The sequence below is a fragment of the Etheostoma cragini genome, chromosome 22, assembly GCF_013103735.1.
Source record: "Etheostoma cragini isolate CJK2018 chromosome 22, CSU_Ecrag_1.0, whole genome shotgun sequence".
Lineage (NCBI taxonomy): Eukaryota > Metazoa > Chordata > Actinopteri > Perciformes > Percidae > Etheostoma > Etheostoma cragini.
In genome coordinates this window covers 13,830,146-13,843,040 of record NC_048428.1, presented here as the reverse complement: position 1 = coordinate 13,843,040, position 12,895 = coordinate 13,830,146, and the positions used below count along the sequence as shown (strand labels likewise).

Genomic DNA, 12,895 nt, shown 5'->3' with positions numbered 1-12,895 from the left:
ATAATGATGTGTGTGTGTGTGTGTGTGTGTGTGTGTGTGTGTGTGGCGCTACATTAACGCTGGACACCAGAAGAAAAACTTTCATGAAATATTCATTTTTATGCCTGTTCTGTTTCAAGAAAGCCAAGCAAAAGCTGGACAATCTTAATATATTGCATAACCACAGGCTGTGAACATATGTTTCTCACAAATGTACACACTAATTCATTTATTAAGCAGCTTGCACTACCTTCCTGTTGAGGAAGCAGATAGGAAAGTAAGAAAAATGAAAATGAAGGACGCTGCCGAGATAAGGAGGAGAGCTGTTTGCACGCACACAGTTTGTGTCTATTCACTTAATGCACTATATACAGTATGTGTGTTGATTTTTATTGAAATGAAACTAGCAAGTTAATAAAGATGGCTGTAATACTAAGGCATGTTCATTTCAGAGTAGAGGTCAGACTTTGTGTATATATTATGTACCCACCGCAGACACAGTGGGTAAGCCAGTGGGTGTTACTTTCACTTGAATCACCATCAAATCCCATCATAACTTCCTTTAAGGTTGTTGTTATTATTCTATAACCTTGTAATGTCATGTGTCTCTAATGAAACACCCTTCCCTTTGACGGCCCTGTACAGTTACACAAGTTTTTAATTTTTCTGGCTGATTTGACCTTCATTCAGGCTGCAGGTTGGGAATATTAAATGTACTGTCCACGCATGTGCAAGACTCCCAGCAATCCACATTTCATACATATGAAAATTTTATTCGTCAGTGATGATGCAAAAAGTTGATTCATAAAGGTCCAAAACCTAAATTTACTGCACCCCAATACCACATGTCTACTCTTATGTTAAAAAAAGTCATGCTAGGGCTCATTATTATTCTTTGTCTTACTTCAATTTGAGGGATAATCACACTTTTAGTTTTGGCACTATGACCCCACAATGCTTTGGGTTGTGGTAACAGAAAAAAATGTTGCCAATGAGTAAGTTAGTCAAGTTATCTAGATGTGGAAAACAACTTGAACCCCTCTTCTCTTCACTTTGTATTTGTTTAAATGTTGGCAAATTGGCACCACTGAAAGTATGCAGAATTAGTTCCTGGTTCATGGATGTATACTGCAGACATTAGGCATCTATCACTGGATTACTTTAAACTGAGATGTGATTATAAAAGTAGTCATTGGTAAAGTCAGCATTATTTTACAATGTCTCTGCAGACACTCTGGAAACCCTGCTATAATAGTGCTTCTTCTAAAAAATCCCACACTGTATTACCCTACCTGGCTATTTATTTACTCATGCTGTTTCCCATTTCCTCTCAATAGCCTGCTGCCCACCCTAAACAGAGAGAGTAATACGTGTTTTCGAGAATGACCTGAAGTGACGTTCCCAAAGGTGCTATTCTCACAGCGCTCTTTCTCCAGCTCAATCTCGTTCACCACGTCACACATCTGCAGCGATAACACCTGTGGAAGATGCAGAAAGCACATTTAGGTGTCAAGAATCGAACATGCTTCCATCAAACTGCAATTAGGCACTGAAAGAATTCGTATTCAGGCTGAGGCCCGCAGACAGGTTACATTTTAGTGAATATGTGCTAGTAAATAAAATCCCTTTATCACTTTCCTGCAGATATCGCCTTTCATGCCACGAGAATGAACTCCCAGCATAATAATACACAGAAATGTTCTCTATGTCTGAAATCCCTCTTGCCTGGCAAATAGATGCTATCATGGAAAAGGATTAGGAAGTCGAGAAGAGAACCACTGAGTAATCTACTGCGATTGTTCATCTGTGTCAACAAAGGCTGAAAAAATGAGGGTTGACAGCCGTTGGCGGAGAGCCAGTGGGGCAATGAAAATGTGTAAGACGAGCAGAAAGGAGCTTGAGAAGGTCAGTGGAGATCAAGAGAGTGTATTCATGAACTCCCAGGGAACAGCTTCACCCTGCTACCAAAGCTACAATGAATACAATACTCAAGGCAAGAAAGGTCACGGTGAGAAAACCGATGCGGCCAAAAAGCAAATAGTATATTAACAATTCTCCAACTTGTGTTCTGCTAATGGTCCTTATAGATGTCTTTACATAAAGTGCCTTGGGCCTCCACCACCAAGGTCCAGTCAAACATGAAATTATCCATCAATCATCTACAAATGCCCTATTCAGTCCAGCGTTGATCTCCAGTACATTTTACACTGTTGTAAGCAGTCGTCAGTATCACAACCGACATGATAAACACACCAAACCAGCATTAATTAAAAGGACACCTCACAGCCCTTTTGAACATATGTACAGTATAGTAGTGTGAAGTACACTTTGTTCATCGGTGTGATCTATTTGTGCCGGGATATTTAGGAGCAAACAAACGTCAATATAAAATAGGATTTCCGCAAGGAACTGATGATGCAGCAATACTGCAGACACCCAATGCCGACTGGAGAATGTGTAGAAAGGTTTTTGTTCAAATTAAAGTTTTTTCATTTTTAAAAACATGAAAAATTATGTAGCATGGCAACTTTGATGTACTGACCAAGCACAAATGCAAATGAACTAGTACACAGCTGGACTGAGGGGAATAGGGAGCAGGGGAAAGTCTGGCAACTGCAAGGCTTATGAGGGAAAGGGGTAATTGCAGGGCAGGAGGGTGTGGCTGTGACAGGTGGAAAAGTTAAGGTGCATTTGGTGAACAGGTGAAAAATGGCCATGAACAAGCAGACTGTGACACGTGCAGAGTGTGATAATAGAAGACTGTCCATCACAAATTCCTCCGCTGAAGTTTTTCTTTGATTAACTTAAACTCAAACTTAAGCTTTAAGGAGGTCAATCAAGGTCAAACATATGATTTACACAAGTGTGATGTTAGAATTAAAAGCCTCTAGTGCAGCCTCCGGACTTCACTGTGAAGAAGGAAAGACATTGTGTCCAGGACAGTGGGGGGATCCAGGCCAATGGGGGGATCCAGGCCAGTAGGAGGCAGTAAAGACAATATGAAAGATATGAAGCAGACGTAAGAAGCTACAAGTTGTACAATATGTCTGTGGCCAACAGGAGGATGAAGGAGCTCAAAAGACATGGCTGAACTGTCAATCCTTCTGCGAGGCCCGATGCAACAGGAGGCTGACTGGGATGTCTGGACGGAGAAGGAGCATAAGCAACAGGAGGAAAGGTGGAAACGAATCCAGCATCAGTTTTCTCAGCTCCAACATGAGGTACAACAGGACCGCCAGGATCAAAAGCAGCTGTTGGAAGGTGCCGCAGCTCCATCTCGCCACTCTGTTGAGCCTACAGCAGAGCCACCTCACATCCTAACAAGCCAAGTCAGCCATGAGGCTAGTCCATTGCATGCGGTTCTAGGAGAACAGCATTCAAGCGTGGTGAGGTTTCCTGGATGGAAGAGGCCTAAAATGCAGCCCTACAATGAAGGTGAAGACATTGAACATTTTTTAAATCACCTTTGAAAGAATTGCTCATGCTTGCCAGGGGCCTCAAGTGGAGTAGACTCTTCATCTAGCACCACTGTTAACTGGTAAAGCCTGTTCTGCATATGTAGCTATGGACAGTGATGACACCATGGACCTTGCAAAGATAAAGGAGGCTGTTTTGCAGAAGTTGGAAATCAGTGCAGAGACGTATCGAGTAAGATTCCGTTCCAGTGTGCCAGGAGAAGGGGTACGCCTCAAGGATGTATACGGCAGACGGATGCTTCGAGAGTAGGTCCTGGGGCTCAGTGACTGCGAGTTGAAGATGGAAACCAGTTGCCTGTCCAGTATGTCAGCCAAAAACTCTTCCCAGGAGAAAAGAGGTACTAAATTGGTGAAAGGAAGCTCTAGTTAATAAATGGGTTTTAGACATTTGAAGTATTACCTCGTTGGCAAAGAGTTTGTTCTTGAGACGGACAATAGTGCTTTGCAGTGGATCCACAAAATGAAAGACACTAATGCTGAAATTACCAGATGGTACTTGACACTTCAGCCTTGTCGTTTCAGGTCCAGTACAGACCAGGAAGAAGAATGTCATCGCTGACTTTTTATTCCGCGACTCTGAGATGTAACGGTTTTAAGGGGGAGGGTGTGTAACGAAGTGGGTTTGCTCACCACTAGTCCCATACAGGTCATTAGTTATAGTATGTAGATAGTTAGTTCCATTTTATTAGGTTGCAAGTTTAAACATGGTTTAAAGGGTTCCTTGTGTTGATACTTACAATTGTTTGTTCCTATGTTCGGTTCCACCATACAGGAGAATTGTTTGGGGAGGGGCCGGCCTAAGCATTTCCTCTTTTATAGGAAAAGGGTGGTAAGGATGACCTCACCGGGCCAAACCAAGTAAAGGGGCTTCTTATGTATAGGAATGTTTATTTTGGTTGTTTTTGGATATTATATAAAAAAGGTATGAGTAACCCTGACATGTTTTGTAGTCAATAGGATAGGAGGGAACTGGTAACCAAGTTCCAGAGGTTAAGAGATTGCTAGGTATTAAAGTTATAGAGTGGATCAACCTGCTTTAGGATTGGGTGGACTGAAGCAGTGGGGTGTGAATTGACAACCCTATATAAATAGTATGATTTCTGCACCTGCAGAAACAGGGAGGTGAAGCTGTGCTGCTTGGAACACAGCCATGTGGTTAGCGCTGCTACTAGTTGAATGTGTAATTGTTTTAAGTTTTTATTATTTAATTATCTGTGTACTGCAGCCCACTGGAAATAAAGACCAAAGACAAAGATGTAGGCCAATTTTAAGAATTTCTAACTATGTCATCTAACTTCTTCATCAGAGAATTTATTAGCACAGCCATGTTCACATTATCAACATCAACAAAAGGTTGCGAACAGAGGAACTCTCTGTAGATACAAATCTCAGATCTGTGAAAAAGCATGCAGTAAAAGCTGTGTGCCCTCTGGTATCACTTCCCTCAAACAATAGCAATAATAAAATAAATGGACTCATCTTCTTGTGACCATACTGTGTTCCTTGTGGCTATGTTTTTGTGATTGATGTTCTTTAATTGTTGTTATGCGTCACCATGACTGTAGAAACAAATTTCTCTACTGGCTGACATTAATTAGCTATGTCCCTAAAACATGTATGGAGGTGACCTTTAAATCCTATACAGATTTGGCTTTAAGTAAAGGTGACTGACTTTCCAACACTGCTGTAGCCAAATGAGCTACTGCTGACTTGTAGGCATTACAGCAAAATTGCATCAAGGGCAACAGTTACCTGTAGGTAAACAACATCATGGAAAAAAATGAAAAAAGCAATACACTATGTATCTCCATGTTATCACTTCTCCACAGAACATTTCTGAGCCTCAGACATTTCCTCACTCACTCTCCCCCCCCCCCATGGATGAGGTCATCCTGACACTATCAAATCCACAGAATTTGCTCACAGGAGTCTTTGCCTGCAACAGATTACAGCAGAAAATCCAACATATCCTGTAAGTAAAAAGCAGCAGCACTGGCCCGACAGGCAGAAGATTTATCTGCCAACATTATCTGTGCAGAGCAACATGGACGGAGGCGGAAATCTCATGTTGCTAATGTCAGACACTTTGGTAACCTTATTTTTGATATGCATGAAATTGATTGTTGGCCAATGTAACAACCAAACACTCAATAGAGGATTTCAGTCAAAAAGCCCTTCATGGGGGAAGGTCATACTTTGTGATCACAGAGAAAATATAAAATTCTACAACCTGTACAACCTGGTCTATCAGTGTTTTATCTGTGTACAGTGTCAGCACACATATCAAAATGTGACAATATTTAAGTAACCTAAGATTAACTAGAGTTAGACACCACTTATGCATAATACCTTAAATTAAAACAATAAAACACTATTTAGAATAGTTTTCATGTATCAAAATATGTACATTTCAAACTCCTTAGAAATGTACAGAACAAAAGTTACCGGTATATGATCATATCATGCAAGCTGGTTTATCAAATAGATAGAGAAGGGGGACTGCTCCAGGTAAAACATGAGGTTATTGGTAATATAACTGAGTAATGAAATTTGCAAGTTGTGTGTTTGGGAAGAATACAAAAAATCACATTATGAGTCTGCGAAAAGTTGATAAATTATCATTCTGAATCATCGTCCAGGTCTCATGGGTAACGCATTCATGTTTCCTCATAACTATAACCATGTCGGCCAATATAAAGAGGCTCTACAAAGTAATACACAAAGTCCAAAGCAAACTCTGCCTTTCTCTAGGCTTATGTTGGAAAAATCTTACTATCACGTGTTCTTTGATTTGATGATGACAAAGAGAGGCTGAGGGTCTAATTGAGAATCAAGAAAAGGTTTAATGAAACAGCATGATGATGATAAGACAAAACGACACAAAACATGATAACACTGCAGCTGACAGCGGACTTGATCTATGCTTCTCCCTCATGGAGTCACATGAGACCAGTCTTGAATATTCCTAGTCACACACATTTATCCCCTGCACCTGGGGGCGGTTCCTTTTCGCCTGGTGTATTCAAATTTATTCTCATTGGTCCGTTGTTGGCACGGTAACATGTTGAGCGCATCTCTGCTGTCCAATGAGGATGAGCTCGGCTCTAAACTCTGCCCCTTTGGCGTCGTTTTTTGGTCATAGATCAAAAGGTTCTATCATATAAATGAGAAATTTTAACAAAACTACAGATATTCAACATTGGATTGTCTTAGCCTAGTCTAAGACCCCAGGGGGTAGGAGACAGAAGGTTACTTCCTGTTCTGTAGCAGAAGGCTTCTTTCCATATGTCGAATGCCAGACTTGACCTGATCAGTTCTTTAAAGTCAGAGGAACAGAGGGGAAGGTGAGAGACAATATGGCCTTCTTGACCTCTTCACAGAGACAATGCATATTTTCCTAACCTGGCTGCATCGTACAGAAACAAATACATTGTTTTCAAAATATTGTTTTTGACTTTTTATAACTCAACTGTCCCTCCTTTTTCACACCTTTTTTGTAAAAAAAAGACTATAAATGTTACTGAAAACAATGTCTTGTCTTGAAGTACATGAACATAAAAATGCAACCAAAAATGTGAACATCCCTGACTCCATCAAGGAGAACTATGGATCAAGTCCGCTTTCAGCTGCAGTGTTTTGTGTCGTATTGTCTTCATCATGCTGTTTCATTAAACCTTTTCTCAATTCTCAAAAAAACATACATTATTCTCAGTCTACTTTTAAATGTCATGTTCATCAGGGGGAAGACGTGCACAAAATTGTCACAGGTTGGATTCGAACGCTGGACCTCTGCGCCCAGGCATTTAAACCTCCTCTCTGTTTATGTGCACCCGCTAAACACCTGCTCAACCACTGTCCCAACCTGACCACCCATCAATCATGTTATTTACACCTATGCTTTTCCTACTGTGACATGCCAAAAGGTTGCGTTGTTGTTTCTGGCTACTACAGGGCAGCGGAACGAGCTGAAAGTTCATGTTGCTAACATGATAACAAACAGTTGCTTATTTTTACATCCAGTAGACATGGAAAAATAATTGCGCTTAAACATAAGCATTTATCTGGAGTCATGGTTCCGGCCACTTGACGAAAGTAAGTGCAATTTTCATGATTGTGTTTTTGGGGACACATTCAAAGTTTTTGCAATTTTATGGACCGACTGATCTTCATTTCTTAAAGTAATGATGGCCACTCGTTTCTCTTTACTTAGCTGATTGGTTTTTGCCATAATATGAATTCTAACAGTTGTTCAATAGGGCTGTTGGCTGTGTTTCAACCTGACTTTCGCACAACACAACCGATGGTCCCAACCACATTAACAGGGCAAGACATGCCAGAAAATAACCCTGACAAGATACACCTGTGAAGTGAAAACCATTCCAGGTGACTACCTCATTGAGAGAACACCAAGGGTTTGCAGCGCTAGCAAAAAAGCAAAGGGTGGCTACTTTGAGGGATCTAAAATATAAGGGCTATTTGAAAAAGATTTCACATCTTTTGTTAAGTACATAATTCCATATGTGTTCATTGATAGTTTTAATGCCTTCAGTGAGAATCTACAATGTAAATAGTCATGAAAATAAAGGAAGCGCATTGAATGAGAAGGTGTGTTCAAACTTTTGCCCTGTACTGTATATATATGTTTTTTTTGTTTTTTTTTTGTTTCTTCAGGCTTTTGGAAAAAAGGAAACTAGTGGCAGGAAAACCAAAGTTTCCCAAAAACTATTAATGCAGCATAAACAGTAGAAAAACTGGAACAAAGTCCCTCATCAGAGGCCCAGGAAATAGACATGATACTGGAATGTGTGCATGGACTTGAACTGTAGGCTGCTGGGATCAAGCTCTCTTCATTGCATGGAGTTAGTTTATTAGGTATAAGCCTGTATATTGTGAATAGAGCCACAAAGAATGAGACCAATGATAACAAAATAATCAGAGTTCAGAGTATGTGATGAATGGGAGAATGTGGGTTATTCATGGAAGATGAGACAAGAGACGATTGGGAGGGTCCTGTCCCAGTAATTGATGCATGAGCTCAAAATGTTGACACAATATTAAGTGCCCGCCAGTTAGAGATGCTGAAAACTTACCTATAATATCTACACTTTGGACAGCCATGAATATTGCTGTAGTGGGCAATAAATCAAAATGTCAATCCCAAACTATGCAGATGATAAGTAGACCTCTGCAAAGCCTTAGGGACACAAAGACACACACACACACACACATACACACACACACACACACACAATGTCTCCATGAGGAAAACATCACATGAATAATTGCCAGCTTAGTTTGTTAGCACAGAGCTCATCAAAAGGGTTACCAGGCTTGTTGCTTCAAGTTTTTAGTGATTGTTTTCCTTTTAAACGGCCGCCCGTCTTGCTTTGTTTGAGTGCAAGATACAATCAAATAAAAACGAGAAGACCTGGCAGGAAAATGAAAGGAGATGCTTGTGTCTGTGTGCGGCCACACAATGCAGAGTATCCCCATCCTACACTTCACTGGAGAGCAACAGCATGCCTGTTCCTCTTCTGTCTCACAGCGTTAGCCAGTGAGCTACATGTGTGCATTGGACATGATTTAAAGATTAAACACTGTTCAAGCCAAACAAACATAAAGACAGGAAATAGCAGTGTGAAATATTAAGTACACTGTTGAGTAACTTCCTATGATCGCTGATAACAACATGTTCCAAATGTCTTAAAGAAATAGTTCTGGGAAACAGACTTATTTGTTTTTAGCCAAGAGTTTCCTTAATTTAGCATAAAGACCTGGCTCTGTTGAATGTCAAAAATTATGCATACCACCACCTATAATGCATATGCGTTATATCTTGTTTGTTTAATCTTTGCACAAACAGACAAAGATATGTGCTGGAACTATTTCCGGACGCTATGATTTCCATAGTGCACAGCTCCTTGTAAGTCCCAATCTAGCCTTTATTTTAACCTAAGTGTGCTTTTTTCAGTAGAGATTTACATGTTACTAAATTCAAACACGTCTTACAACACAAAGTCATTTTTACGAAGAGAGTTGGTACTACATGTTTACAGTTTACACACCAAGTGACTGCCAGGTATACAGTTGACTTAACCAACGGACAAAACTAACAATATTTTGCTGATAAAATGAAGTTTAATAAAGAATTCAAATAATATTTCCCATGAACAACACAACATATGTAGAATTACAAAACGTCATGGCAATAGTGTTTTGCTAATAATATTAGAAAATCAGATATCAGATGTTTCTGCACGCATAACCTCTGTATTAATATTTCTTTATGTATACATGTATGAATAAATAAAACAAAGTTATACCTATTAATTTACAAACAATTAAGTTTAACATATTTCATTCATTTGTGGTAGTTATGTAACACCTTGAGGGGCTATATTAACTTTGTGTTTGATTGTTTCACAGTGCAAAAAATGTTTTCTTGGAACTGATAACATATTATTGAAATGTTTACTATTTTAACGGTGCAACCTTAAACCGCAAATTTCTATTTTGAAACTAGTACAGAGGTACATGCATGATAGATGTTGCTCTCCAGTGAAGTGTAGGATGGGATTAAACACATTACTCTGCATTGTGTTGCCACACACAGACGCAAGCTTCTTCTTTCATTTTCCTGTCAGCTCTTCCCATTCTTAATTGAACTTTGGTGTGAACCGTGCTGGCTTTTTGCTTCCAGTCTTCACTAAGCTACTGTAAGCTAATCATCCTGTTCTAGCTTTATCTAGAGGTAGCCTATTTATCTTCTCATCTAACTCTTGGTATAAAAAGCGAATAAGCATATTTCAAAAATTGTATATACCCTTATATGGTAACCAAGGTACGGTTTCTTTTTTAAAGTTTCTTTTGGTTTCTATCATGTGGTTTCATGTTTGGGGAGAGGCAGGTAGGAAAAGTAATTCTCTCCCACAACTCCTACTCCTATCCCATCTGCGTTGTGTTAAGATGATGGTGACATCCAGCCACTAACATGCACTTTTTAACCACTTATGGCATTTTCTGCGCTCCCTCAACGTCAAATTTCCTCACTATATAAATGCGCCAGATTATGTTATTTTAAATCAGCCAGTCCAAAGCACAGGAAAGAAGCACACCAGGAGCACACCAGGCAACATGCTTTCCACACAGCTGCCTATAAGAGCCACGGAAATATGTCAACAAATGATGTATCTTGTTGATCTTTTAAAGCCTCAGGGTCGGCCAGACATCTGAGAGTTGTCAGAAGTGGGGAGGAAGACATTTTCACACGATTGCTTGGATGTTCCCAGTCTGTTCTGCCTGGAGGAGCTTTATTGACAGGCATTAAAGGAAGCTATGCTGAGTGACTAAAATCCACCTAAGGACCCAACCAGACAGTACCATAATATGAAACCTTGAGCTTCTTAGAATCAGACTTAACCTTTTGATTTTCTCTCACATATTGTTTAGGTATAACAAAAATGATTGTCATTCTTGATCATTGATATTAAACTGATACCTGTCAGAGATAATATGCAGTTCTTTTAAGTAGATGCACAAGTTTAAATCCCTGTCAGGAGTTTTTTGCAGTGAGAGGAAAAGCAAGAAAATAAGACCTAACTGTAGTTGACACTTGGTTTTAACAAGCCTAACGAGAAGACCACAATCCCAAGGTACTTTAGAGCAGGCTAACAGTTTTTCTGATCATTCCATCAGATGGGTGATTTCACTTTTAACCCAACGTCCCTTTACACATATGCATCTGCAAGTGCAGAACATTTTGTGTGCACACAAAATTTCCTGCAGCAATACTGCACTGCAGGATGACATATCACCACGTGGCAATGCACAATGGCTTTTCTTCCAAAGATCTTAGACCAGGAAGCGTATAAGAGACATAAAAAAATACATAAATATATGGGCCTGTGATTATATAAAAAATGTGTGAATTTAGTTCAGTTAAATTACAGTAGAAGAGGAAATGTAACAATGTATATAAGACACCAGTACTTTTTTATTTTTACCCACCAGAAACTCATTTTGTGTGTATTAAATTATATAACTGCATTGCCTTCAGTATTTGTACTTAGACTATTTCCCATTGAAAAAGATTCTGATCAACTAATTATTAAAATATCATTAAAATGGATACCTGTGTTAATCACTCATATAGAAAAAGCAACAGGAAATAGAACTATTTGTTATAAAGGGATTGACTTCAGACTGCAGGGAAAAGTGGCTAAACTCAGACAGAGACCTGAAAAAAACTTAATCTGACAATTTCAATTCTGGGTTGAAATATCTGATTTCCTAAAATCGGATGTCTCAGGCTGTAGGCTACCCCATGATTTGAGAATATCCTCGAACAAAATAGGTTAAAATGACTGATGTATCACTATAAAAAGCACTGAACACTTTTTATATAGTCAGTAATTGCAAAAATATGCCAAAAAATGTTATGTTATGTTATCTTGGAACATTCAAAATGTATTGTCCGTCATCAACATCGATTTATAAACCAGCCGTACAACAAGCTGAATCAGGATTTTCTGGAAGTGGCTTTAATGTCGTTTAACTAGCCTAATTGTCTTTGGCTTTAAAAAATGAGGCTGTAACTGACTCTTATCCACCAACCATAAAAGGCAATTTTCCTTTTAAAATAAAGAAACAATATTGCTAAAGTAAAGGATAGCCTACTTACTTTTTGCAGATATCCGTAGAACAGCAATAGAAAGAACAGCTGTGAAGCATCCATCCTGTCTTTAGTTTTTTGAGGTTATCTTAATAAAGGCTCTTCGATTTCTGCACAACTCCTTTGTAAATAAATGTGTGTGTGGATGAACCGAGGCTGTGTGTAGGTGTGTGCCTATGTTCGTTCAGATGTGTGAGTTGAGCTGCTGCCGCTCCATCGGACTACGCTTCTTCTCTGTGCGCTCCTCCAGCAGGAGAGCTGCGTCTGTTGGACAGCACCGCCCATTCACAAGTCCCCACACACCGCGGGTCCGCGTGTCACAGGAGCCACTTTGTTAACGAGGCTGCTGGTGACCGATTTACGTGATTAAAAGGGGCGCAATTAGTCCTCATTCTAATTCGTGATGCCAGCAGCCAGGTTGCCAACCAAATGTAGGCTATTGTAAACTTTAACCGACTTTTTTGAAAATAGAAATGTAGCCATGTGCTGTTTCCTTGGCCTGAGGACTTCGTCGTGATAAGCAGTAGGTGGCGCTAATTCTCCAGTCAGGTGCTATTAGTCAGGTGCACTGCAGAAGAAGACAATGAACGACTATAGATGACTAAGTCAGTATACTCTGCAATGGCTTTTTTTAAAGGAGAAAACCTAATTTTCTTAGTCTGTTTTTATTTATTTATTTTATTTAGTTTGATTGATGCACCAATTTCAACCTCAGTCAATTTTGCGATATTTCGAGTTCTGGTTCTTTAAATTTTAACATTTGCACTCA

At 39.5% G+C, this 12,895-nt stretch overlaps 1 protein-coding gene across 1 annotated transcript in view; it reads right to left on the bottom strand.

Moving 5' to 3' along the window:
- vipr1b (vasoactive intestinal peptide receptor 1b) overlaps positions 1-12,378 on the bottom strand; it is a 45,823-nt gene extending 33,445 nt beyond the window's left edge. Inside the window, exons 1-2 of the mRNA XM_034861673.1 lie at positions 12,136-12,378; positions 1,367-1,457 (exon numbers count right to left, since the gene is read on the bottom strand). Of these exons, the coding sequence (XP_034717564.1) occupies positions 1,367-1,457; positions 12,136-12,189 (145 nt within the window). The 5' untranslated portion in view covers positions 12,190-12,378. The remainder of the gene's footprint in view (positions 1-1,366; positions 1,458-12,135) is intronic.
- Positions 12,379-12,895: the final 517 nt, after the last annotated feature.